The sequence below is a fragment of the Marmota monax genome, unplaced genomic scaffold, assembly GCF_021218885.2.
Source record: "Marmota monax isolate L192 unplaced genomic scaffold, Marmota_monax_Labrador192_F-V1.1 WCK01_AAM20220418_F8-fsc00451, whole genome shotgun sequence".
Lineage (NCBI taxonomy): Eukaryota > Metazoa > Chordata > Mammalia > Rodentia > Sciuridae > Marmota > Marmota monax.
In genome coordinates this window covers 246,110-270,159 of record NW_026694711.1, presented here as the reverse complement: position 1 = coordinate 270,159, position 24,050 = coordinate 246,110, and the positions used below count along the sequence as shown (strand labels likewise).

At 37.0% G+C, this 24,050-nt stretch overlaps 2 protein-coding genes across 6 annotated transcripts in view; both read right to left on the bottom strand.

Annotated features, from left to right (window-relative positions):
• The window catches only part of Klf8 (KLF transcription factor 8), a 275,905-nt gene that overhangs the window by 221,977 nt on the left and 29,878 nt on the right, over positions 1 to 24,050 (bottom strand). For 3 of the 5 annotated variants that reach the window (XM_058572502.1, XM_058572503.1, XM_058572504.1), the window contains exon 1: positions 15,452 to 15,674. The exons of the other annotated variants lie outside the window; for them this stretch is intronic. The gene's annotated coding sequence lies outside the window, so the exon portion shown is untranslated. Of the gene's footprint in view, positions 1 to 15,451; positions 15,675 to 24,050 lie in introns of those variants that run through there. 5 annotated transcript variants of the gene reach the window in all.
• LOC124078866 (LRP chaperone MESD-like) lies at positions 22,677 to 23,600 on the bottom strand. The gene is made up of 2 exons (XM_046423949.2): positions 23,365 to 23,600; positions 22,677 to 23,216 (listed from the first exon to the last, which is right to left on the bottom strand). Exons 1-2 carry the CDS (start codon positions 23,569 to 23,571, stop codon positions 22,725 to 22,727), a joined length of 699 nt encoding a protein of 232 aa, XP_046279905.1. The 5' UTR covers positions 23,572 to 23,600; the 3' UTR covers positions 22,677 to 22,724.

Sequence of the window (24,050 nt, the reverse complement as noted above, 5' to 3'; positions counted from 1 at the left end):
CCAATGGAAAAAAAATCAGAAAACTCAGAAATAAACTAAAAAATGTATGACCAATTGCTTTCAACAAAGGCACCTAGAACACAGCATGAAGAAAACACAATCTATTTAATAAATGGTGCTGGGAAAATCAGATAGCCTCATGAAAAAGAATACAACTAAGCCTTTATCACACCAAATGAAAAAATTTACTCAAAATTGATAAATGATATAAATGTAAGACCCAATTAAATAAACTATAATACATCCATATCATGAAATATAATCATGTAGCTTTAAAAAGAATAGAGCAAAGCCTATTTATTGATATTGAAGAATCCCAAAGGAAAATTGTTAAAATTAGTAAAAAGAAGTTGCAGGATAATATTTATAGTACAAGCCTATTTTTTCCTTAAAAACTGAAATGACATATTTCTACATATAAACAAATATGTATATACCTGTATGTAAATAGGTATAGAAAAATACATACCTACTTGTCAATATTTTTTACCTCTCAGGAGAAGAATAAAAAAGGGGATGAGGAAGGTAATGGGTATAAAAATTGGCATTTGCTTTTAAAAAGTATATTTTTTAGTTGTCAATGGGCTTTTATTTTATTTATTCATATTCAATGCTGAGAATCGAACCCAGTGCCTCCCACATGCCAGGCAAGTACTCTACCACTGAGCCATATCCCCAGCCCTGACATTTGCTTTTAATTAATTTTTCTTCAATGTTGTTTTAATCAGATGTGTCATTATTTTGCTTTAGTGGTTAAAATAGTGAAAATTATACTGCTAACTGAATAAATAAATATATGCAAGACCTGAAATAGTAAAACTATTAAAAGAAAACTTAGGGGAAATATTCTACAATATTGTTATGAGCAATGATTTCTTGGATAACATTCCAAAAGCACCAGAAACTAAAACAAAGAAAAATGGGATTAAAACAAACTAAAAATCTTTTACACAGCAAAAGAAAAAATTAACTGAGTAAAGATGAAGCCCATGGGTAGAAAATATTTGTAAACCATTCATCTGATAAGGGGCTAATATAGAAAATATATAAGAAACTCAAGCAACTCAATAGCAAGAAATCAAATAACAATTTTAAGAACAAATAAATAATATGAACAGACATTTCTCAAAAGAAGAGATACCAATGGCCACCATATATACCAAAAAACTTCAACATCTCTAAGTATTAGGGGAATGCAAATTAAAACCACATAAGTGATCACCTCACAACAATTGTATCTAAAAGATAAATGATAAGTCAGGCCAGGGTTGTAGCTCAGTGGTAAAGCACTTGTCTAGCATGTGTGAGGCACTAGGTTCAATCCTCAGCACCACATATAAATAAGTAAAATAAAGGTCCATTAACAATTTTAAAAATATATAAAAAATAAATAATTAAATGCTACTTATTTCTTTAAAAAAAGATAAATGATAAGTGTAGGTGAGATTGTAGATAAAACAGAACTTTTGTATACTATTCATGAACATGTTAATTAATACACCATTTTTGAAAATACTAGCCAATTCCCTAAAAAAAACTAAGAATACAAATTCAACATAGTTCAGCATTCCAACTTCTAGGTATATAACCAAGAGAATTGAAATTGGCATGTCAAAGAAATTATTGCTTCTCATGATCATTTCAGCATTATTCACAATAGCCAAGATATCTAATAAACCTAAGATTCTAGCAATGGACAAATGGATAAAGAAAATGTTGTAAATATACAGAAATATAAGAATATTCTTTTATTTGCAACAACATGGATGGAACCAGGGGAAATTATTATAAATGAAATAAATCAGGTACAAAAAGAAAAATATTGAATGATCTCACTTATATACAAAATCTAAAAATGTATATATAATAAAAAAGGATAGTAGAAAGTGGTTCATAGAAGCTAAGTGATAGGGGAGGTATGGGGAAAATGGAAGATATTGATCAAAGTGTACAAAGTTTCAGTTAATAGAAATATTTTATTGATCTTTGCACCACATGATCCTGTAATTTAAAAATAACTTATTGTATATTTCAAAATTGCTAAAATAGATTTTTACATTATCATCACAAACAATAAATTGGGATGGTGATGATTATAATAATAAGCTAGATTGAATCTTTCTACAATATATACATAAATCAAAACATCACATTGTAACACATAAATATATATAATTATTATCTGTCAATTAACAATAAATTATAAAACCCTGATGAGAGCATCTCACTTATTAGGATGGCTACTATTTAAAAATAAATAAATAAATAAAAAGTGTAGGTCAGTATGTAGAGCTATTGGAACCTTTATGCATTATCAGTGGAATTGTAAAATGGCACAAGCCCTATGATACAGCAATCTCACTTCTGGGTATATATCCAAAATAATGTAAAGCAGAGTCTCAACAAGACATCTATCTACCCATGTTCATAGCAGCATTATTCACAATAGCCAAGAAGTAGAAGCAACTCAAATGTCTGTCAATGAATAAAGGGATAAACAAAATATGTATTATTCAAGGTTTTCCACAAAAACAACATATGTAGATAAAAGATAGACAGAATTTGGCTGGGGCAATTATGAAGGCTGAGATGTCCCAAAATCTGCAGTTAGCAAGGTAAATACCCAGGTAAATTATAGTTTCAACCCAAGTCCACAGTCCTGAGAACTAGGAGAGGTATTGGTAGAAGTGCCAGTCTGAAAGCTGGAAGACTCAAGATCCAAGAAGGGCCAATGTTCCAGTACAATTCTGAAGGCCAGAAAAGTATAATTCCCTAGTTAAACACAGTCAGGCAAGAGGAGTTTTCTCTTATTCACTCTTGTATTTAAGTCTCCAATTGGTTGGATTTGTAGTCACTCCTCATTCTTACCAAAGGGCCTAATTAAACACTAATCTATTTTCTGTCTCTATACATTTTAACTTTTCTGGACATTTTGTATACATAGAATTATACAATATGTGGTCTTTCACACATAGCTTTCTCACTTAACATAACGGTTTGAGGTTCATCCTGTTTAATACTGAACATTATTCCATTATACGGATATATCACATTTTGCTTGTATATCCACTAGTTGATTAGCATTGGGATTCTTTTTGCTTCTTGACTATTATGATTACTCCTGCTATGAATATTCATATGCAAATCTTTGTATGGACATATGTTATCATTTCCCTTTGTGTGTGAAATTGCTGGGGCACATGGTAACTCTTATATTTTTGAAGAATTGCCAAACTCCTTTTCAAAGTAACTAGACTATATTTCATTAACACCAACAGTATTTGAAGGTACTGATTTCTCCATTTTCATAAAAAACTTATATTTCAGTTTTTATTATATTAATCCAAGTGGGTATCCTACCATGTATATAATTATCATCAAACCAATTAGTAACTTCTCTTGCTTCTTCAGGAAAATGGAGATTTAATTCATTAAAAGCTCTTGGAATTCTATCAGCCAGGTAGAATGCCAATTAATACAAGTGACATAGTCTTAGACTAAAGCTTTCCTTATTGCTATATCACATTATCACATGGCCCATCCCCCAGAATTCAGCTTTCTACTCCTCTTATATGGCTTTTTTTTTTTTTTTTTTTTTTGTACCGAGAATTGAAATCAGGGATACTGGAACACCGAGCCACATCCCCAGCCCTATTCTGTACTTTATTTAGAGACAGGGTATCACTGAGCAGCTTAGAACCTTGCTTTTGCTTTGAATTCACAATCCTCCTGCATCCTGAGCCACTGGGATTACAGGCATGCGCCACCATGCCCAGTTTCATGTTGCCTTTTAATTGTTTTCCATGGGCACTGCAGTTTGGGGAATTTCAGCTTTCAGCATTTCGATATTTCAGGATTTTAATCTCTCAGATTAAATTTGATTAAAAGGTGATTTGGGGGATTTTGGATTATGGATACTTTCAGGATATCATCATTCAAGGTTATGACATTTACAATTGTGTCTTTCAGGAATTTGGTTGGAACCATCTTCTAACCACTCTAGCTAGTTACAATAACTCAGTGGTACCCTCACCTCCTGTCACTCTGTGTCCCCTTGCCCTACTTTAATTTTCCTCTCAGCACTTACCACTACTACTTAACTTTATTTGTTTCTATAGTTACTATACCCTTGTCAAGAATATGAGCTCCATAATGTCAAGTGGGAACTTTCTCATTTACTACTGCACCAAAATGTCTAATACTTTGTATGCATTCAAAACTATCATATCTACTCAATAAATGACTAAACCCTTGAAGTCAGGAGTAGTAGCACTAGGGAAAGTAGTCTTGACTAGTAGTTAGGGCACTGAACTTAGATCTCCCTGGGTTTGAAATCCAGCTTCACCAATTAGTTATGTGAACTTAAGCAAGTCACAAGCTCCATGAGCCTCAATTTCATCATCTAAAATTGGGGGATAAAAATTATATACAACTCATAGTTTTAACCAAGATATGACATTAATGTATCTAGCACAGGGCCTTGCTCATGATCTTTTTTTAAAATATTATCAGTACTAGTATCATTGTCACCATTAGTCCCTATGGTAGGCTGAATGAGGGCCTCTCAAATAAGTTAACATCCTAAACCCTGAAACATTTGAATATATTACCTTACATAGACAAAGGAACTTTGCAGATGTGATGAAGCAAACCAAGACTAGGAGAGCATCCTAGACTACCCAAGTGGGTCCAATGTAATCAAAGAACACTTATAAGAGGAAAGCAGGAACCAGAAAAGGAGATGTAACAACAGGAGAAGTCAGACTGATGCAATCTTTGATTCAAAGGAACAGGAGTAGCCTCTAGAACCTGGATGCAGCAAGGGAACAGGTTTTTCCCTAGAACCTGCAGAAGGAACAGAATCCTGTTGACAATTTGATTTTAGGTTTTTGGACTTTCAGAATTATAAAATAATAAATTTTAATTATTTAAAGTCACTAAATTTGTGGTAATTTTTATAGAAACCATAAGAAATTAATATAGTATTTTCCAATGTTTCCTTCATGAATGGACCTATTGGAATCATGATAATAATTTTGTTATTAAAGAACAATTTTTCTAATAAATGGATTACTAAATAATATCAAGGAATGTCCTTGATTTAAATGAACATACTAAGCCAGAAGTACTGACTAGAACCAAATAACCACTTGGGTTTTCTACAGAAACAGGATTCTGAAGCCATGATTTCAAACTCAGCTGCACATCTTAATCACCCCTGGTGATTAAAAACAATTCCAGTTCCCAAACTATACCCCAGACCAATTACATCAGAATGTCCCAGGGATGGAACCCAGTCATCACTATTTTTAAAACACTCCCCAAGGTGTTTCCAAAGAGCAGACAAATTGAGAGCCACTGTCCCAAGACTTACTTTATTTATTTATTTAAATTTTTTTAGTTGTAGATGGACACAGTATCTTTTTTTTTATTTATTTACTTTTTTAAGTGGTGCTGAGGATCAAACCCAGTGCCTCACACATACTAGGCAAATGCTCTACCACTGAGCTACAATCCCAACCCCCCTTTTTTTATCAAACATCTTATATGCTTAAGCAGCCTTTGCTCCTCCATAGTCATACCATACACGCCATATATTAGCCACCAAGACCTAGAACTTCACTAGACAAGAAATAAACAAGTATTCTCCCAGTCATAGTTCATCTCTCTCCCCTCAGACTTTCTTTTTTCCCCTAGAACTTCTTTCCCCATACACATAGCTCAAATTCTTACATATAATATAACCTCAATAAATACTTTTTTAATTGATCCAGCAGTGTGTATTTCCATTTGCTAGCAGAGTCTATTTCCATTTGGGTCTCTATGACTTGCTGTGAGTATTACAGAAAATGTCTTCCTGGAAACCCTGTAAACTCCCAATTCACTTCTATTGCATGAAATCTTGAATTATCAATGCAGGATATATACTGGACCTTGGAAAGAAGAGGGGGAAAGACTAATGGTGAAGTCACAAGATGACACCAACTTCTGGTATTTATTTGTAAGTATATTGCAAATATAAACCATTTTAGTCTAATTCAGTTCAACAAGTATTAAGTTATACTATATGCAAGGTACTGCTAGTTATTGTGAAAGATACATAAAAACCATCCCTACTCTCAAGATACTTTCTGTCTAATATGGAGGTATGAGAAAAGCATATTTGTGATTACAAGATAAAGAAAAATAGGATGAACATCATAAGAAAGGTATTAAGTACCACCAGGGGATCAGAAAGGACTTGGAGATGTTCCTTACAGAATTAGTAGTATTTAACTACCTGAAAGGGAGAATGCTGGTAGAGTATTAATAGTAACTACTATTTAGTGTCACAGTGCTAAGCCCTTTCATGCATTGGCTAACTGAGTTAGATATATTATTATCACTCTTCCTTTAGAAATGAAGATATGGATCTAAAGTGTTAAGCAAATTTCTTAAGGTCATTTACAGAAAGTAAATGGCAGAAGTAAAACTTGAACACAGGTCTATCTTCCTCTAGTGCCTTTGCTCTTACATGTACATAATTATGCTTTTTCTGAAACTCTAACTGATCATCTAACTCTACATACTACTATTGGCCACTTTGAAATATACTCCCTGCAGTACTAACTCAAGACAGCTTTTCTTGGTAAAAATATAGACCTTTCCAGCAGATATGCCACATGTTCATCTAGCTACTTTCTGCTAAGGAGATCCTCATGCAGGTAACCAGACTTTGGCAGGCAGAATTGCTCTAGGACACTGAAGAAGGGGACAGTGACTGGAGAGCAAAAATGGGCCATTTCTATTATTAGTATAGGTATGTACATAATGTTAGTTGAGGAAAGAAACTGATCATTTTAAACCATGCTATAATGTTTCAGGATTCAAAGATAGTCAACATTTTATAAGAATATTTGGAATATTATTATACCACTAAAACTTTAAAGCAGTTTACAAACATTAATTTCTTGCTTCCTGGTAGCAAAGATAATTTTCACCATAGCTACTTTAAACATACAGATTTATGGAAAATATACAGTGTCAGGAAAGTCCTCCAGGCATCAAAATCTAAAACATCTTGTTTGTCTGTGGTCCAAACCAAATGAATATTCCAGAAACCTACCTCTTCCAATTATTATTAACAGAACATTCTCTACTCAAGTTAAATAAGATATCTAATCTTTTTAAAGTCTCTCTTTCTCTCTCTCCCTCTCTCTCTCTCTCTCTCTCTCTCACTCTAAAACACACACACACACACACACACACATATCCCATTTGGAAACTACTCACCAACTTGAGGTAAAACACATATATTTATCAAGGTCAAAAATAGTAATGTCTTAGAGAAGTCTGAATTTGTAACCACTGTCCATGGGGCCTGGAAATTGAAGGGTTGTTTATCAGTAAAACATGCTGAATAAGATTGATTGATCTGACTCATGTACAACAACATTCGACTAATCTCAATGTCCTGATCTGTTTGCCTTGCTCTGTATGGGAAGAGTTTGTTACTGTAGCCTAGCTAAAAGACACTCATTTCAGACAAGTACCATACAAGGTAATTTGTTTGAGAGTTCAAACACTAGATAATAAAAAATGGAACTGTCTAAAAAAACTTTTCTATTGATAATCTGTTTTTAAAATACTGCAACAACTGAAATTGACAGAATAGCAAATGCCTATGGAGTACTTACTAAGTACCAAATTTTACATGAAGTAACTCATTTTATAGAAACAAAAGTTTAGTAGACAGTATATCAGTAAAGGAATAAGAATTAATATTCAAAATAAGAATTAATATTTATCTGGCTTCAAAGTCTGCTATTGTAACTACTCCTACATTGTCTCCCACTAGATTGGTAAGGGTAGTGATGGTATGATCTATTTGGTTCTAATAACCTGTTGGTGATGTCTTGGCAGCCTCGAATCCTACTGAGTAGAACATATTATAAAGAAATATTAAACAATAATCTTTAGATACAGCTGTAGGATTACTAGTGATCATCAAATGTAGAGAATATCCTCACTTATCATTTGGTTTGATATGTAAAATTGTTTTAAAGTATCTGAACTGGGAATAAGTCTAGCCCCAGACTTTCCAGCTAAAATAATCTTCTATAGCAGAGGTAGGCAAACTACAGCCCATGGCCAAATCCAACCCTGGACCTGTTTCAAAAATAAAGTTTTATTAGAACAGAGCCATTCCAATTTGTCTATAATAACTCTCTACACTTTATAATCCAAGTGTTGAGTTGTTGTGATGGAGACCATACAGCCACAAAAGACTAAATTTTTACTGGCCATTTACAGAAAATATTTACTGACTGCTCTTCTATAGCAACAACTTCTAGAATGAATTTAAAGGGTGCAAAATGTTAATCAGCTCATTACTGTATTTCTTAAAGGGAAAAATGGGGGCTAGCTTAAAAGCACTGTTAGTGAGTAGGCTATCATATTTGCTGGCTGTCTTAGTCCATTTTCTGGCATTCTAACAAAATTGTGGGACAAAGTAACTCATTAAAAAATCCTCATGATTTCCCAAAGGAACCATCTCTGATATCATTAATATATGAACTTTGCGATTAAGTTTACAACTCATGAACTTTTGGGGAACACATTCAAATCACAGCACTGGCACATAAGCTCCACTTCCCAACTCCAATGCCAAAATATATGCAATACTTTCCTACACTTAATATATTCATAAAATGGAGAAAGAGGCAAAATAAATTACTGGTTTATTAGTAAAAATAATTTCCCTGTCTTATTTTACCTCTAACAAGAATATGCACTGTGTTTTCATGAAAAGTGCTTTCCTTCTATAAGCTAGTTTAAATACATATGTAAATTTTTAAAAGTACAATGCCATTGAAAATATTAGGATATCTTATACACCTAAGGATCTTTCACATTATAATACAGAGGATTTATTTGCAAGCCTGTTTGGAGCCCAATGGGAGGTGATGAGGGATTAGACTATTTTTTATATATAATATAAAATATTTAATATAAAATTTTTTATAAGTTTGATTCTACTATGAGAATATTTCCTATAGAAGGAACATTTCTACCAAAGAGAAAAGAAAAAGAAAAAGAAATTTTTTAAAAGTGTATTTGTGGTTGAGGAAGCCATTCCTAGTGTTCAATTCACAATTTCCTCTGTGAAGTTCAGGATTTAGACCCTTTGGAACCCTTATCCCAACAAGCAACCAGGGTCCATATGTATAACTTTATTCCAGAGACTAGCAGAGTTCTTAATGAAAAGCAGGCAACTGCTCCAAATAAGTTGCTTTCAATTACAGCCACTTAAGATGCAGCTGAAAGTTCAAAGCAGATGAAAACCAGGGCAGTAAGTTCTGCAGCCACACACTGAATTTCACTTGCATCAAACTAGTTTGTACCTCCTGGCATTTCCTCCATCCCCCAAACATGCACACTTCACAGGCTTATTAAAAGCTATTAAGAAATAAAATCATAGGTTAAAATTCAGCTGCTAGTTATCATAGACCTATCTATCATCAACCGTCATTTCACCTTTCCCACTGAATATACTCATCAAATACCAGCAAGTGCTTCTACTCTAACAGATCTCTAAATATTGGGTCTCAAAACTTTTTTTATTCTCCAGGTTTGCCCTTTCCTTAGGTGATTTCACGCAGTCCCACCTTTTCAAAAATCATCTCTATGGTAAGGACACCCAAATCTTAATCTCCAGTCATGCTACTGCAGTGAGTCCACTTGGATGTCTAATGAGCATCTCAAATTCAAAATGCCCAACACTGAACTCTTGATTTGACTTCCAAACTGCACCTTCTCCCTCATCTCAGTAAATAGCAACACTGTCTACTCTGTCACATGACAAAAATTTAAAAATCATCTTTGGCTCTTCTCTTTCCCTCACCCTTAACATTCATTCCATCAGGAAATTCAATCAACTCTACCTCAAAAATAGTTTCTGAATGTATCCACTTCTCTGTCTCTCTTCTACTATCTGAGTTCAAGATTATCATGTGGCTGGTTCCTTTTCACTGTTCCATGAACCAGCCAAAATTATTTCTTTTTAAAAAATGTTTTTAGTTGTAGATATGCACAATACCTTTGTTTATTTATTTTTATGTGGTTCTGAGAACCAAACCCAGTACCTCATACCACTGAGCTACACCACAGCCCCTTCAACTATTTCTTACTTGAAGCACTACAAGACCTATCAGTCTCAAGATTCCACAGAGCAAACTGATAGGTGTAATACATTTCAATGCCCTCAATGCTTTAAAGTCCTCTTTGCAATTCACCAAGACTTGTTTGCTCTGTAGGCAGCAGTCACATTGAACTTCAACCTACTCCACCAACAGTCTAAGTTTGCCTTCACTTCAGGGCCTTTGTACTTCCTTGATTCTCTGTCTGGAATGTTCTTCCCCAGATTGTCACACGGTTGGTTCCTTCTCATTGTTCCATGAACCAGCCCAAAGATGGCTAATATGCTTCCCTAAGCACAAAATCAAAAGAATCCTCACCCCATACACACTCTAGTCCCTATCCCATTTGTTTCTATTTTATTTTCATTATAACATTTGCCATTAGCAAATTTACTTTGACCATGTATGGCTTTACTGGATTATTTATTTTATTTTATTTTTTAGATGTAGATGGACACAGTATCTTTATTTTTATTTATTTATTTGTATGGCTTTACTGGATTATTTATTTTATTTTATTTTTTAGTTGTAGATGGACACAGTATCTTTATTTTTATTTATTTATTTATGTGGTGTTGAGGATCGAACCCAGGTCCTCACACATGTGAGGCAAGTGCTCTACACGGAGCCACAACCCTAGCCCTTTACTGGATTCTTATAAGTAAGTCTCTTACTATTAGAAAGTAACCTTCATGTGAGTAAGGAATTTTTGTCTTATTCACCACTGTATACCCACTTGGTGGAACAGGGGCACGTTTAAAATTAAGATTCTGGGGTGGAGGTTGGTAATGAAATTGTTTACCAAGAAGGGATGAGTTCCCCCTGGTGGCATCATTTGACTCCAATACTGGGGTGGGGGGGGCATACCTATGGCTCCTTGGCCCTGAACAAAGGGAACAGATAAAAGGCCACCATCTCTACAGCTGAAAAGCTAGTTTTGTTTTAGGACCCTCCTTTGTTTCCCTTTCCAGCCAACATCATCTGCCCTTATTGCCTTTTGGGGACACAAAAACATAATTTTTTTTGCCCTGGTAAGTTGTCCCTGACAGTACATGTTGGACTTTGCCCTTCCTTTATTGTCATTTGGAGCTCTTCTGAAAGATTTTGGGGTTATCCTGAACCAATTTTGAGGCCTTGGTCACTTGAGTGACAGGAAAAATTGGATTGTTGTTTATGACTTTGGTGACAATTTGCAAGGAAGGAATATAAGGTGCATAGGAAAACCCAGAATGTTTGGAGAACTCTATTGTGATTTTCATGAGAGTGAAAATAGCTAATTCTATGTTGGAGCCATCTAGAAAAAAATGTGGTTGACTTAGAAAAAGGTGATTTTATTATTGTTGTACACCATAGTCTATGTAACTGAAAGTGCATTCTGATTTAATGTAACTGCTTTATGTGTTCTTTTGCTCTATAACCATGCTTATTCACTTAAAAGAGGTTACATTAATTTGACAGCTAACAGCAACAGTCCTATAAGGATTTTGTTTACATGAAAATACTTAGACTCTAAAGATAAGAGGCAAATGCTACCTCTGGCCCATACAGGGTGACCCTAGGTAAGTAGGATCTTGATGGAAGTGTCAAAACAACTGACCTACGATGATGTGCAATGACTTCATAGGATTCCATTTCAACAACATATTTCATTCCTGGGTTGGAAGGAACTCTAACAGCTAATCTAGAAGATGCATGTAGGGGAGAGGTCACCCTCAACCCTGCACTTTAACTACCCTATACCCCTTGGTGTTCAGGGCTGTCTGAGAAATGTAAAAGGAAATATTTGGCCCATTAGTGACATTCTGGGAAAGAATTACCATAAATAGCACATTTTAATTACCCACAATATTTCCTAATCATCAACTCTTACTCCAGTTGATCAGAAAAGCCTCTAAAAAAATGAATCCTGAAAACAAAATTTGGCAGAGTTTAATTTAAATTCACCAAGATAAACTGACCCTAAAATTCCTAAAAATAACTTGACTAGGGTACCTGTGGCTACTTAACTTTTGCCTTTTTGAACTCATGGTTGTTGTGTTGTTGTTGTTGTTTGTTTGCTTTTTGGTGAATTCACTTTTTGGTTCTGCACACTTAATATATTTTTAGTTTGTTTTATTTGATTGGAGGCTTTTGGCACTTTGCCTATCTGGTCTTTTCTGCCACCTTTATTAAGATAACCATTTTCAAGGTTACTGGGAGGATTATTATTTTAGCTAGTCCTAGCTGCAAAGCAGACTTCAAAAGAATTAACTCTCAGACTATTTGAGACTAAAGAAAAAGAAGATAAATAGGGTTTTTAAACCAAGTTACTGCTATATAAAATTTTGATTCAAGGCTTATTCAAGGCTTATATAAGACTTGCAAATACAAATCTTAAAGTTTATCCATATAACCAGGTGACCTCAACATTTCTGTTTCTCATAAATACAATTTTGATTTAATTGTCTGTTTAAAAACCTGGAAAATATACATTACCAGATTGTTTTGTCTTATGATTGAAATTTTAGCATACATAGATCTTTGACAAATGGATCAACTTAAATTGTTGGTACGGTAAAATAGAAATGTCTTAAGAACCTTTATACATTTTGCCTATATTGCCAGCCAATCAAGATTATATTTATCTCTCTTAGATTTTTAAGGTGCAATGTCCATTGCTTTCTATGTCACAAGCACAGCAACTTTTAGGGCTTTACCTCTGACAAAGAAGCAACTGAATATATTGACTAAGATTGTTTAATGTCTCAATTTTGATGGGTAATAGAAAAAAAGTTAAAAAAAATTAAGTAAATATAAGTGGGAAAAATGTTTATAAATGTATATGCTACAGCTAAAACACCTAAGTATATCGTAAATAAATTAAAATACTGAAATTGCTAAATGTAAATTCAAGTACTTTTAACTTATTAAAATCTATATAAAATATAATAAATTTGGGTCTATTAAATCTGTTTCAAAAATTGTTGAAACATAAATTATACCAAAAAGATATCTGATATTTTAATAAGTTTGAAAACAACTATTCTAGAGGAACAATAAGTGTCTAGAAATAAAGATTTTATTTAAAGTGCATTTTCATCTAATATAGACCAATACTTGAAGAGAAATGGAATTTAAGCAATAAATTTTTAAGATTTTTACAGGTTATATTTGTTAATCATTTAAAAATACCCTTAAGTCAATGATTTCTATAAAGGCAATTCATTCAATACTTAAGTTGTAAAAACAGTAGCCATCATCTATTTTAGGTGGCATCAGCTTAGGGGGAACACCTTTTGTTTTGCTGTGAAGATGCATTAAAGAAACCTATTCCAAGTAGAGTTAATAGCTGAGACTTAGCCTTTAATGAAATGTGTTGACTTATGTAACCTGATACTAATAGTTGGAAAAGAAACTAGAAATACTTGCTTGCTCCTCTGTAGTAGGTGAGCTGCTGCTGTTTTCATATCTCATCCTTGTCTAGATCTGATTCTTAGAATTATAGTTTTTAAAAATCATTTTTCCTCCAGCTCACATTACAATTAATAAACTTCTCTCAAGACTGCATTACTGCACATAATCCAAATTAGCTGATAAAATCAATCTAAAATTTAAATTACACTGTCAAAATACATTAAGAAGTGAAGCCAGGCACAGTGGTGCACACCTGTAATCCCAGCAACTTGGGAGGCTGAGACAGGAGGATTTCAAGTTCAAAGCAACTTGGGAGGCTGAGACAGGAATATTTCAAGTTCAAAGCCATCCTCAGCAACTTAGTGAGGCCCTAAGCAATTTAGCAAGACCGTGTCTCAAAAATTTTAAAAATTATAAAAAGGGTTAGGGATGTGACTCAGTGGTTAAGCCCCTAGGTTCAATCCCCAGTACCAAAAATATACATAGTTGTGATATAATATTTATAATATATAATATATTGTACTGTATATATTACGTACATGTTATATATGTATATAATATGTAATATATATTATATATATGTTCATCATGCTAGGTAAAATAAGCTAGACTCAGAAACTCATGGGTCAAATGTTTTCTCTCATATGTGGATACTTAAGAGAAAAGAGAAATAAAAAGGGATCTCATTGAAGTAGAAGGGAAAACAGTAGAGTAGAAGCAGTAGAATAGAAGTGGGGATGAAGCAGGAAAGAGGAAGAAAGAGAAAGGGAAAGAACTGATGAACATAATTGGATAAATTTTACTAGGTGCATGTATTAACATAATACAATGCATTCCAGTTTTATATATAACATTTTTAAATAAATAAATAAATAAATGGAAGACAAAGTACAAGAATGGGATCAGGGAGGAGGATAGGCAATGGGGGGCACTGGGGATTGAAATAGAACAAATATATTATCTGCAAATATGAATGTCAAAATGAACCCCACAATTATGAATAAATATAAGGCACTAATAAAAAGAAAAAATAAATATTCTTAATTGATAAATCAGCATTAATTCCTATAAACTATATCTGAAAGTTTACAGTACTTTATTTTTCTATGGCATATCTCTTAAAAAATTCTAAAGATATTGTCACTATAAAAAAGAAAAGACAAATGCAGCTTAATTTTTAAAATGCAATTCTTTTTTATTTGTGCATATTGATTATACAGACTGGTGGGTTTCTTTGGAGCATATTTGCACATAGATAAAAGCATACTTTGTTTTTTTTTTTTTTTTTTTTTTTTGGGGGGGAAACATACTTTTTCTTTTTGGAAACAAATTAACAGTAGCTCCAATGGGGACAAGTTACTGGCAGCAGGGTAGAGATGTACTTTGCACTTTGTACCAATCTTTAACAGTGACATTTCTAAGGATGTATATGTGCTAGTTTAAATTCCTTAAAATCACAATTGAGGCTTTTCCCCCCAAAGAATTTTAGTTCTTAAAAATGATATCTGTATATAAATGTTCTAACTCTTCTTTCAAGTAGGCTTCAACATATGAATGGCAAAATAGCTAGACACGAACAGTAGCACATCAACCACAAGTTTAGGCACTTTATCAAAGAAAAATGTTTAGAAATACTGTCAATGAGGTCAAGTCTTCTGCCCCACCCTGCAAAGGACTCAGCTGGTCCTAACTCATACACACATAACTGTCAGCAGAACACGAGCCCTCTACACCAGCCTCATTCTTCTGTAACTAAGAAAACAGAACAGATTCCCCTTACTTTACAACCACAAAAAAAAAAAAAAAAAAAAAACTGACAGATAGCAAGAGTTCTTTTCAACTGCTGAGAGCAAGTCAGTCAAAGAAAGATAACTACTTACGATTTCCAAGTGGCATTGTTTCTGTTCTCTGCATTTCCTGCGTGGATTGGGTTCCTAGTTGTATGTCTAGAACTGGCTATCTGGCTCCCACAGCACGTTCTGCCTTTGCTGCAATGAAAATAATGACTGCAGCATGAACAGTTTGACTCAACTAAGTATTTTCATGACTTGTCTGATTTGAACCTGCCATCTTTCTGGCTGATAGAAAATCAGAAGCATGGACACATCAAGTCACTGGATCAGAGCAGATGCTATGAAAGGGTATGGCACCTTTGGAGTTAATGATGCCCCAGCTTTATGTGGGAAAAAGCAACAAGGTCAAGTTTCCACAGAAAGTGATTTTACAGTAAACATAAATCTGTCAGTGTCCACAATCATTAGAAAAACTTTGTCCTTATACTGGAAGCCTTTAGAATAGTAATTCTTTTTTTTTTTAATTTTTTATTGTTGGCTGTTCAAAACATTACATAGTTCTTGATATATCATATTTCACAATTTGATTCAAGTGGGTTATGAGCTCCCATTTTTACCCCATATACAGATTGCAGAATCACATCAGTTACACATCCATTGATTTACATATTGCCATACTAGTGTCTGTTGTATTCTGCTGCCTTTCCTATCCTCTACTATCCCCCCTCCCCTCCCCTCCCCTCCCCTCTTCTCTCTCTGCTCCCTCTACTGACATTCGTTTGTCCCCCTTATATTATTTTTCCCCTTCCCCTCACTTCCTCTTGTATGTACTTTTGTATAACTCTGAGGGTCTCCTTCCATTTCCATGCATTTTCCCTTCTCTCTCCCTTTCCCTCCCACCTCTCATCCCTGTTTAATGTTAATCTTCTTCTCATGCTCTTCGTCCCTACTCTGTTCTTAGTTACTCTCCTTATATCAAAGAAGACATTTGGCATCTGTTTTTTAGGGATTGGCTAGCTTCACTTAGCATAATCTGCTCTAATGCCATCCATTTCCCTGTAAATTCTATGATTTTGTCATTTTTTAATGCAGAGTAATACTCCATTGTGTATAAATGCCACATTTTTTTTATCCATTCATCCATTGAAGGGCATCTAGGTTGGTTCCACAGTCTAGCTATTGTGAATTGTGCTGCTATGAACATCGATGTAGCAGTGTCCCTGTAGCATGCTCTTTTTAGGTCTTTAGGGAATAGACCGAGAAGGGGAATAGCTGGGTCAAATGGTGGCTCCATTCCCAGCTTTCCAAGAAATCTCCATACTGCTTTCCAAATTGGCTGCACCAATTTGCAGTCCCACCAGCAATGTACAAGTGTACCCTTTTCCCCACATCCTCGCCAGCACTTGTTGTTGTTTGACTTCATAATGGCTGCCAATCTAACTGGAGTGAGATGGTATCTTAGGGTGGTTTTGATTTGCATTTCTCTGACTGCTAGAGATGGTGAGCATTTTTTCATGTACTTGTTGATTGATTGTATGTCCTCCTCTGAGAAGTGTCTGTTCAGGTCCTTGGCCCATTTGTTGATTGGGTTGTTTGTTCTCTTATTGTCTAATTTTTTGAGTTCTTTGTATACTCTGGATATTAGGGCTCTATCTGAAGTGTGAGGAGTAAAGATTTGTTCCCAGGATGTAGGCTCTCTATTTACCTCTCTTATTGTATCTTTTGCTGAGAAAAAACTTTTTAGTTTGAGTAAGTCCCATTTGTTGATTCTAGTTATTAACTTTTGTGCTATGGGTGTCCTATTGAGGAATTTGGAGCCCAACCCCACAGTATGTAGATCGTAGCCAACTTTTTCTTCTATCAGACGGCGTGTCTCTGATTTGATATCAAGCTCCTTGATCCATTTTGAATTAACTTTTGTGCATGGCGAGAGAAAGGGATTCAGTTTCATTTTGTTGCATATGGATTTCCAGTTTTCCCAGCACCATTTGTTGAAGATGCTATCCTTCCTCCATTGCATGCTTTTAGCCCCTTTATCAAATATAAGGTAGTTGTAGTTTTGTGGATTGGTTTCTGTGTCCTCTATTCTGTACCATTGGTCCACCCGCCTGTTTTGGTACCAGTACCATGCTGTTTTTGTTACTATTGCTCTGTAGTATAGTTTGAAGTCTGGTATCGCTATACCGCCTGATTCACACTTCCTGCTTAGCATTGTTTTTGCTATTCTGGGTCTTTTGTTTTTCCATATGAATTTCATGATTGCTTTCTCTATTTCTACAAGAAATGCCGTTGGGATTTTGATTGGCATTGCATTAAACCTATAGAGAACTTTTGGTAATATCGCCATTTTGATGATGTTAGTTCTGCCTATCCATGAACAGGGTATATTTTTCCATCTTCTAAGATCTTCTTCTATTTCTCTCTTTAGGGTTCTGTAGTTTTCATTGTATAAGTCTTTCACCTCTTTTGTTAGGTTGATTCCCAAGTATTTTATTTTTTTTGAAGATATTGTGAATGGAGTGGTTGTCCTCATTTCCACTTCAGAGGATTTGTCGCTGATATACAGGAATGCCTTTGATTTATGCGTGTTGATTTTATATCCTGCCACTTTGCTGAATTCATTTATTAGCTCTAATAGTTTCTTTGTAGACCCTTTTGGGTCTGCTAGGTATAGAATCATGTCATCTGCAAATAGTGATAATTTAAGTTCTTCTTTTCCTATTTTGATGCCTTTAATTTCTTTCGTCTGTCTAATTGCTCTGGCCAGTGTTTCGAGAACTATGTTGAACAGAAGTGGTGAGAGAGGGCATCCCTGTCTTGTTCCAGATTTTAGAGGGAATGCCTTCAATTTTTCTCCATTCAGAATGATGCTAGCCTGAGGCTTAGCATAGATTGCTTTTACAATATTGAGGTATGTTCCTGTTATCCCTAGTTTTTCTAGAGTTTTGAACATAAAGGGATGCTGTACTTTGTCGAATGCTTTTTCCGCATCTATCGAGATGATCATATGATTCTTATTTTTAAGTCTATTGATGTGGTGAATAACATTTATTGATTTCCGTATATTGAACCAGCCTTGCATCCCCAGGGATGAATCCTACTTGATCATGGTGCACAATTTTTTTGATAAGTTTTTGTATCCGAGTGGCCAGAATTTTATTGAGGATTTTTGCATCTAGGTTCATTAGAGATATTGGTCTGTAGTTTTCTTTCTTTGAAGTGTCTTTGTCTGGTTTAGGTATCAGGGTGATGTTGGCCTTGTAGAATGAATTTGGAAGTTCTCCCTCTTTTTCTATTTCCCGAAGTAGCTTGAAAAGTATTGGTATTAGTTCCTCTTTAAAGGTTTTGTAAAACTCTGCTGTATACCCATCCGGTCCTGGGCTTTTCTTAGTTGGTAGTCTTTTGATGGTTTCTTCTATTTCCTCAATTGATATTGGTCTGTTTAGGTTGTCTATATCCTCCTGACTCAATCTGGGCAGATCATATGACTTAAGAAATTTATCTATGCCTTCACTATCTTCTAATTTATTGGAGTATAAGGATTCAAAATAATTTTTGATTATCTTCTGTATTTCTGAAGTGTCTGTTGTGATATTGCCTCTTTCATCCCGTATGTTAGTAATTTGAGTTCTCTCTCTTCTTCTCTTCGCTAGCATGGCTAAGGGTCTGTCGATTTTGTTTATTTTTTCAAAGAACCAACTTTTAGTTTTGTCAATTTTTTCAATTGTTTCTTTTGTTTCGATTTCATTAATTTCAGCTCTGATTTTAATTATTTCTTGCCTTCTACTTCTTTTGCTGTTGTTTTGCTCTTCTTTTTCAAGGATTTTGAGATGAAGTATGAGATCATTTATTTGTTGGTTTTTTCTTTTTTTAAGGAATGAACTCCAAGCAATGAATTTTCCTCTTAGAACTGCTTTCAATGTGTCCCATAGATTCCGATATGTTGTGTCTGTGTTTTCATTAATCTCTAAGAATTTTTTCATTTCTTCCTTGATGTCTTCTATAACCCATTGATCATTCAGTAACCTATTGTTCATTCTCCAAGTGATGTATTCTTTTCCCTTCCTTCTTTTATCGTTGATTTTCAGTTCCATTCCATTATGATCAGATAGGATGCATGGTATTATCTCTACTCCTTTATATTGTCTAAGAGTTTCCCTGTGACATAATATATGATCTATTTTTGAGAAGGATCCATGTGCTGCTGAGAAAAAAGTGTAACTGCTTGATGTTGGGTGGTATATTCTATATATGTCAATTAAGTCTAGGTTATTAATTGTGTTATTGAGTTCTATAGTTTCCTTATTCAACTTTTGTTTGGAAGATCTGTCCAGTGGTGATAGAGGTGTGTTGAAGTCTCCCATGATTATTGTATGGTGGTCTATTAGACTCTTGAACTTGAGAAGAGTTTGTTTGATGAACATAGCTGCACCATTGTTTGGGGCATATATATTAATGATTGTTATGTCTTGTTGGTGTATGGTTCCCTTGAGCAGTATGTAGTGTCCCTCTTTATCCCTTTTGATTAACTTGGGCTTGAAATCCATTTTATTTGATATGAGTATGGATACTCCTGCTTGTTTCCGAAGTCCATATGAGTGATATGATTTTTCCCAACCTTTCACCTTCAGCCTATGTATGTCTTTTCCCATCAAATGCGTCTCCTGTAGGCAGCATATTGTTGGGTCTTGTTTTGTGATCCATTCTACTAGCCTGTGTCTCTTGATTGGTGAGTTTAAGCCATTAACATTTAGGGTTATTATTGAGATATGGGTTGTTCTTCCAGCCATATTTGTTTATTTATGTTACTAAACATGGTTTGTTTTCCTCTTTGATTATTTTCCCCCCTTTAGTGTCCTACCTCCCACTGTTGGTTTTCATTGTTATTTTCCATTTCCTCTTCCTGTAATGTTTTGCCAAGGATGTTTTGAAGAGATGGTTTTCTAGCTGCAAATTCTTTTAACTTTTGTTTATCGTGGAAGGTTTTAATTTCATCTTCCATCCTGAAGCTTAATTTTGCTGGAAACACAATTCTTGGTTGGAACCCATTTTCTTTCAGTGTTTGAAATATGTTATTCCAGGATCTTCTAGCTTTCAGAGTCTGTGTTGAAAGATCAGCTGTTATCCTGATTGGCTTACCCCTAAATGTGATCTGCTTCCTTTCTCTTGTAGCTTTTAAAATTCTCTCCTTATTCTGTATGTTGGGCATCTTCATTATAATGTGTCTAGGTGTGGGTCTCTTATGATTTTGCACATTCGGCGTCCTGTAGGCTTCTAGGATTTGGGGTTCTGTCTCATTCTTCAAGTCTGGGAAGTTTTCTCGTATTATTTCATTGAATAGATTGCTCATTCCTTTGGTTTGAAACTCTGTCCCTTCCTGTATCCCAATGACTCTTAAATTTGGTCTCTTGATGTTATCCCATATTTCTTGGATGTTCTGCTCATGGTTTCTTAACAGTCTTGCTGAGCTGTCTATGTTCTTTTCAAGTTGAAATACTTTATCTCCATTGTCTGATGTTCTGTCTTCTAAGTGTTCTACTCTGCTGGTAGTATTCTCAATTGAGTTTTTAAGTTGGCTTATTGCTTCCTGCATTTCTAGGATTTCTGTTTGTTTGTTTTTTATAACCTCTATTTCCCTGTATAGTTGATCTTTTGCTTCTTGGATTTGTTTATGTAATTCATTGTTGAAGTGATCTTTCATTGTCTGATTTTGCTGTCTGATGTCTTCCTTGAGACTCCAGATCATCTGAAGCATATATATCCTGAATTCTTTATCTGACATTCCATCTGCTGCAGCTATTACCTCTTCTAACGTTGAGTTGACCTGCAATGCTTGTGGTCCTTTCTTTCCTTGTCTCTTCATACTGTTCGCGTTCCTTTCTACTTGGTGAAACTGTTGTGCTATTGAATTTTCCCCCTATAAATTTATATTGGTCTTGTATAGTTGCAAAGTCTCCCTCGCAGGCACGGGCGGCGGCTCTGTCCCTCTGCGGGCCGCTAGGCTTGTTCTGTCATTGGTCACAGTTCTGTCTACTTTGCAGGCGCAGGCAGCGGCACTGCCCCTCTGCAGGCCTCTGGGGCTGTACTGCCAGTGGGTCGCAGGTCCGCCTACCTTGCAGGCGCGGGGGCGGGGGGCGGATCTACCCTTCCTCAGGCCACTGGGCCTGTTCTGTCTCTCGGTTGCAGGTCTGGCCTGTTCTGATGGTGGTCACAGTTCCGTCTACCTTGCAGGCGCAGGGGGGAGGGGGCGGCTCTGCCTCTCAGCAAGCCACTGCTCCTCTTCTGCTGGTGGGTCGCAGGCCTGACTACCTTGCAGGAGTGATTGGAAGCTCTGTCCCGCCGCGAGCCACTGGGCCTTTTCTGTCGGTGGTCAGCGTTCCACCTACCTGGGAGGCGCGGGGGGTGGGGGGCGGCTCTGCCCCTCAGCAGGCCGCTGCGCCTGCTCTGTGTGTGGTCACAGTTCCCTCTACCTTGCCGGTGCAGGGGGAGGGGGCGGCTCTGCCTCTCAGCAGGCCGCTGCTCCTCTTCTGCCGGTGGGTCGCAGGCCCGCCTACCTTGCAGGAGTGATTGGAAGCTCTGTCCCGCCGCGGGCCACTGGGCCTTTTCTGTCGGTGGTCACCCTTCCACCTACCTGGCAGGCGCGGGGGGTGGGGGGGCAGCTCTGCCCCTCAGCAGGCCGCTGGGCCTGCTCTGTGCATGGTCACAGTTCCCTCTACTTTGCCGGCGCAGGGGGAGGGGGCGGCTCAGCCTCTCAGCAGGCCGCTGCTCCTCTTCTGCCGGTGGGTCGCAGGCCCGCCTACCTTGCAGGAGTGATTGGAAGCTCTGTCCCACCGCGGGCCACTGGGCCTTTTCTGTTGGTGGTCACCTGGCAGGCGCGGGGGGTGGGGGGTGGCTCTGCCCCTCAGCAGGCCGCTGGGCCTGCTCTGTGCGTGGTCACAGTTCCCTCTACCTTGCCGGTGCAGGGGGAGGGGGCGGCTCTGCCTCTCAGCAGGTCGCTGCTCCTCTTCTGCCGGTGGGTCGCAGGCCCGCCTACCTTGCAGGAGTTATTGGAAGCTCTGTCCCGCCGCGGGCCACTGGGCCTTTTCTGTCCATGGTCACAGTTCCCCTACCTGGCAGGCGTGGGGGGTGGGGGGCGGCTCTGCCCCTCAGCAGGCCGCTGGGCCTGCTCTGTGCGTGGTCACAGTTCCCTCTACTTTTAGAATAGTAATTCTTATACTGACCACACACTGATCAAGTGGCAGACCCTTTTTAGAAGAAATAAGGATGTCATTCAATATGCAGTTCCCTGCACCCAGTCCTGCCCATGACATGGCAAGGTCGCCGTGTTTTATCAGCTCCTCCTTGGAGTGCAAGTGCTCCATTAAAGGTCTTCTCGTTTGTTTCCAGCTCGATTGCCTTCCTTGGAAGCCCGAGGTTTGGGATCTCCTTCCTTTTTCTTTTTACCCTTTTCTTGTTTTGTCTTATTTTTCTCTTTGCTTCCTCCTCCTTTGCCAGGGTATACCTGTCCCTCCACAGTGACATCAGCACATCTGTCTTGACTGACCAAAAAGTCCTTGATCTCCCAGGCATAGCTCCCATCACGAAGCATGAAGATAGCACGGTCTGATCCCACGATGAACCTCTGGACATCGTAGTTGGCATTGAACAGACTGCCCTGCCACAGGCTGGTGATCTCCTCTGTCTCCTTTTCAGTGGGGCTCCCTGATACAGTGACAAACATTATCAGAGTCTTCCCTTTTTTCGTCATCTTTAATATACTTTCTGGCTTGCCAGGGTCTATCTGTGAGAAGTCGACAGGTGCTGAGGGTCGCTTGTGCTCTGGGAGATCTCCTTCTTCTATGTCATCATCTTTATTGTGGTTATATTTGTTATCTACTGTTCCTGATGGGTTCTTTGCTCATCTCTGCAGCACCTCCACATCTAGCTCAGAATCTGCATACTTCCAGAGCAGGATTTCTCATGAGATGATGTTCTCACTTTGGCAGTTCAAAAGGCTTTATCTCCCACTGCTCCAGAAGACGCGCCATGTCCGCATCGTTGTAATCTCGAATGTCCTTCTTCTTCCGCGGAGGAGGAGCAGCATCGCCGGGCATACCGGCCCGGCTCTCGGCAGCGCAGGATCCCGGAGGAGGAAGCAGCAGCAACAGTAGCAGATCAGAGAGGCAGAGCAGCCACAAGGCCGCACGCCACAAACCGGAGGCCGCCATCTTGGCAGCGCTGCGCTGCGCCGCACCGCCGGCCGGCGCCCTCTAAAAGCATACTTTGAGGGGCTGGGGTTGTAGCTCAAAGGAAGAGCACTTACCAGCACATGTGAGGCACTGGGTTTGATCTTCAGCACCACATAAATATAAATAAATAAATTAAAGGTATTGTGTCCATCTTCAACTAAAACATTTTTTAAAAATGAAGCTTTAAAAAATATAATATGATCAATTTCATACCCCAGTACTTCCCACATGCTCCCCCTGATCATCTTTCTCTACCCTGCTGGCCTCCCTTCTACTTTCATGGCACCCCTTTGTTTTCCTATTTCTCTCTAGCTTCCACATATGAGAGAAAACATGACACTTTTCTGAGTGTGACTTATTTTCCTCAACATTATGATCCCCAGTTCCATCCATTTTCTTGCAAATTATATAACTGTTCTTCTTTACGGTTGAATGATAATTCACTGTGTATATATACA

Bases quoted from the DNA above. Each gene is read 5' to 3' on its own strand.
- LOC124078866 (XM_046423949.2), bottom strand. From the start codon at position 23,571: ATGGCGGCCTCCGGTTTGTGGCGTGCGGCCTTGTGGCTGCTCTGCCTC. The intron at 23,217-23,364 runs ATAAAGCCTTTT...TATAACCACAAT, and splicing joins GTCTTCTGGAGCAGTGGGAG to AAAGATGATGACATAGAAGA.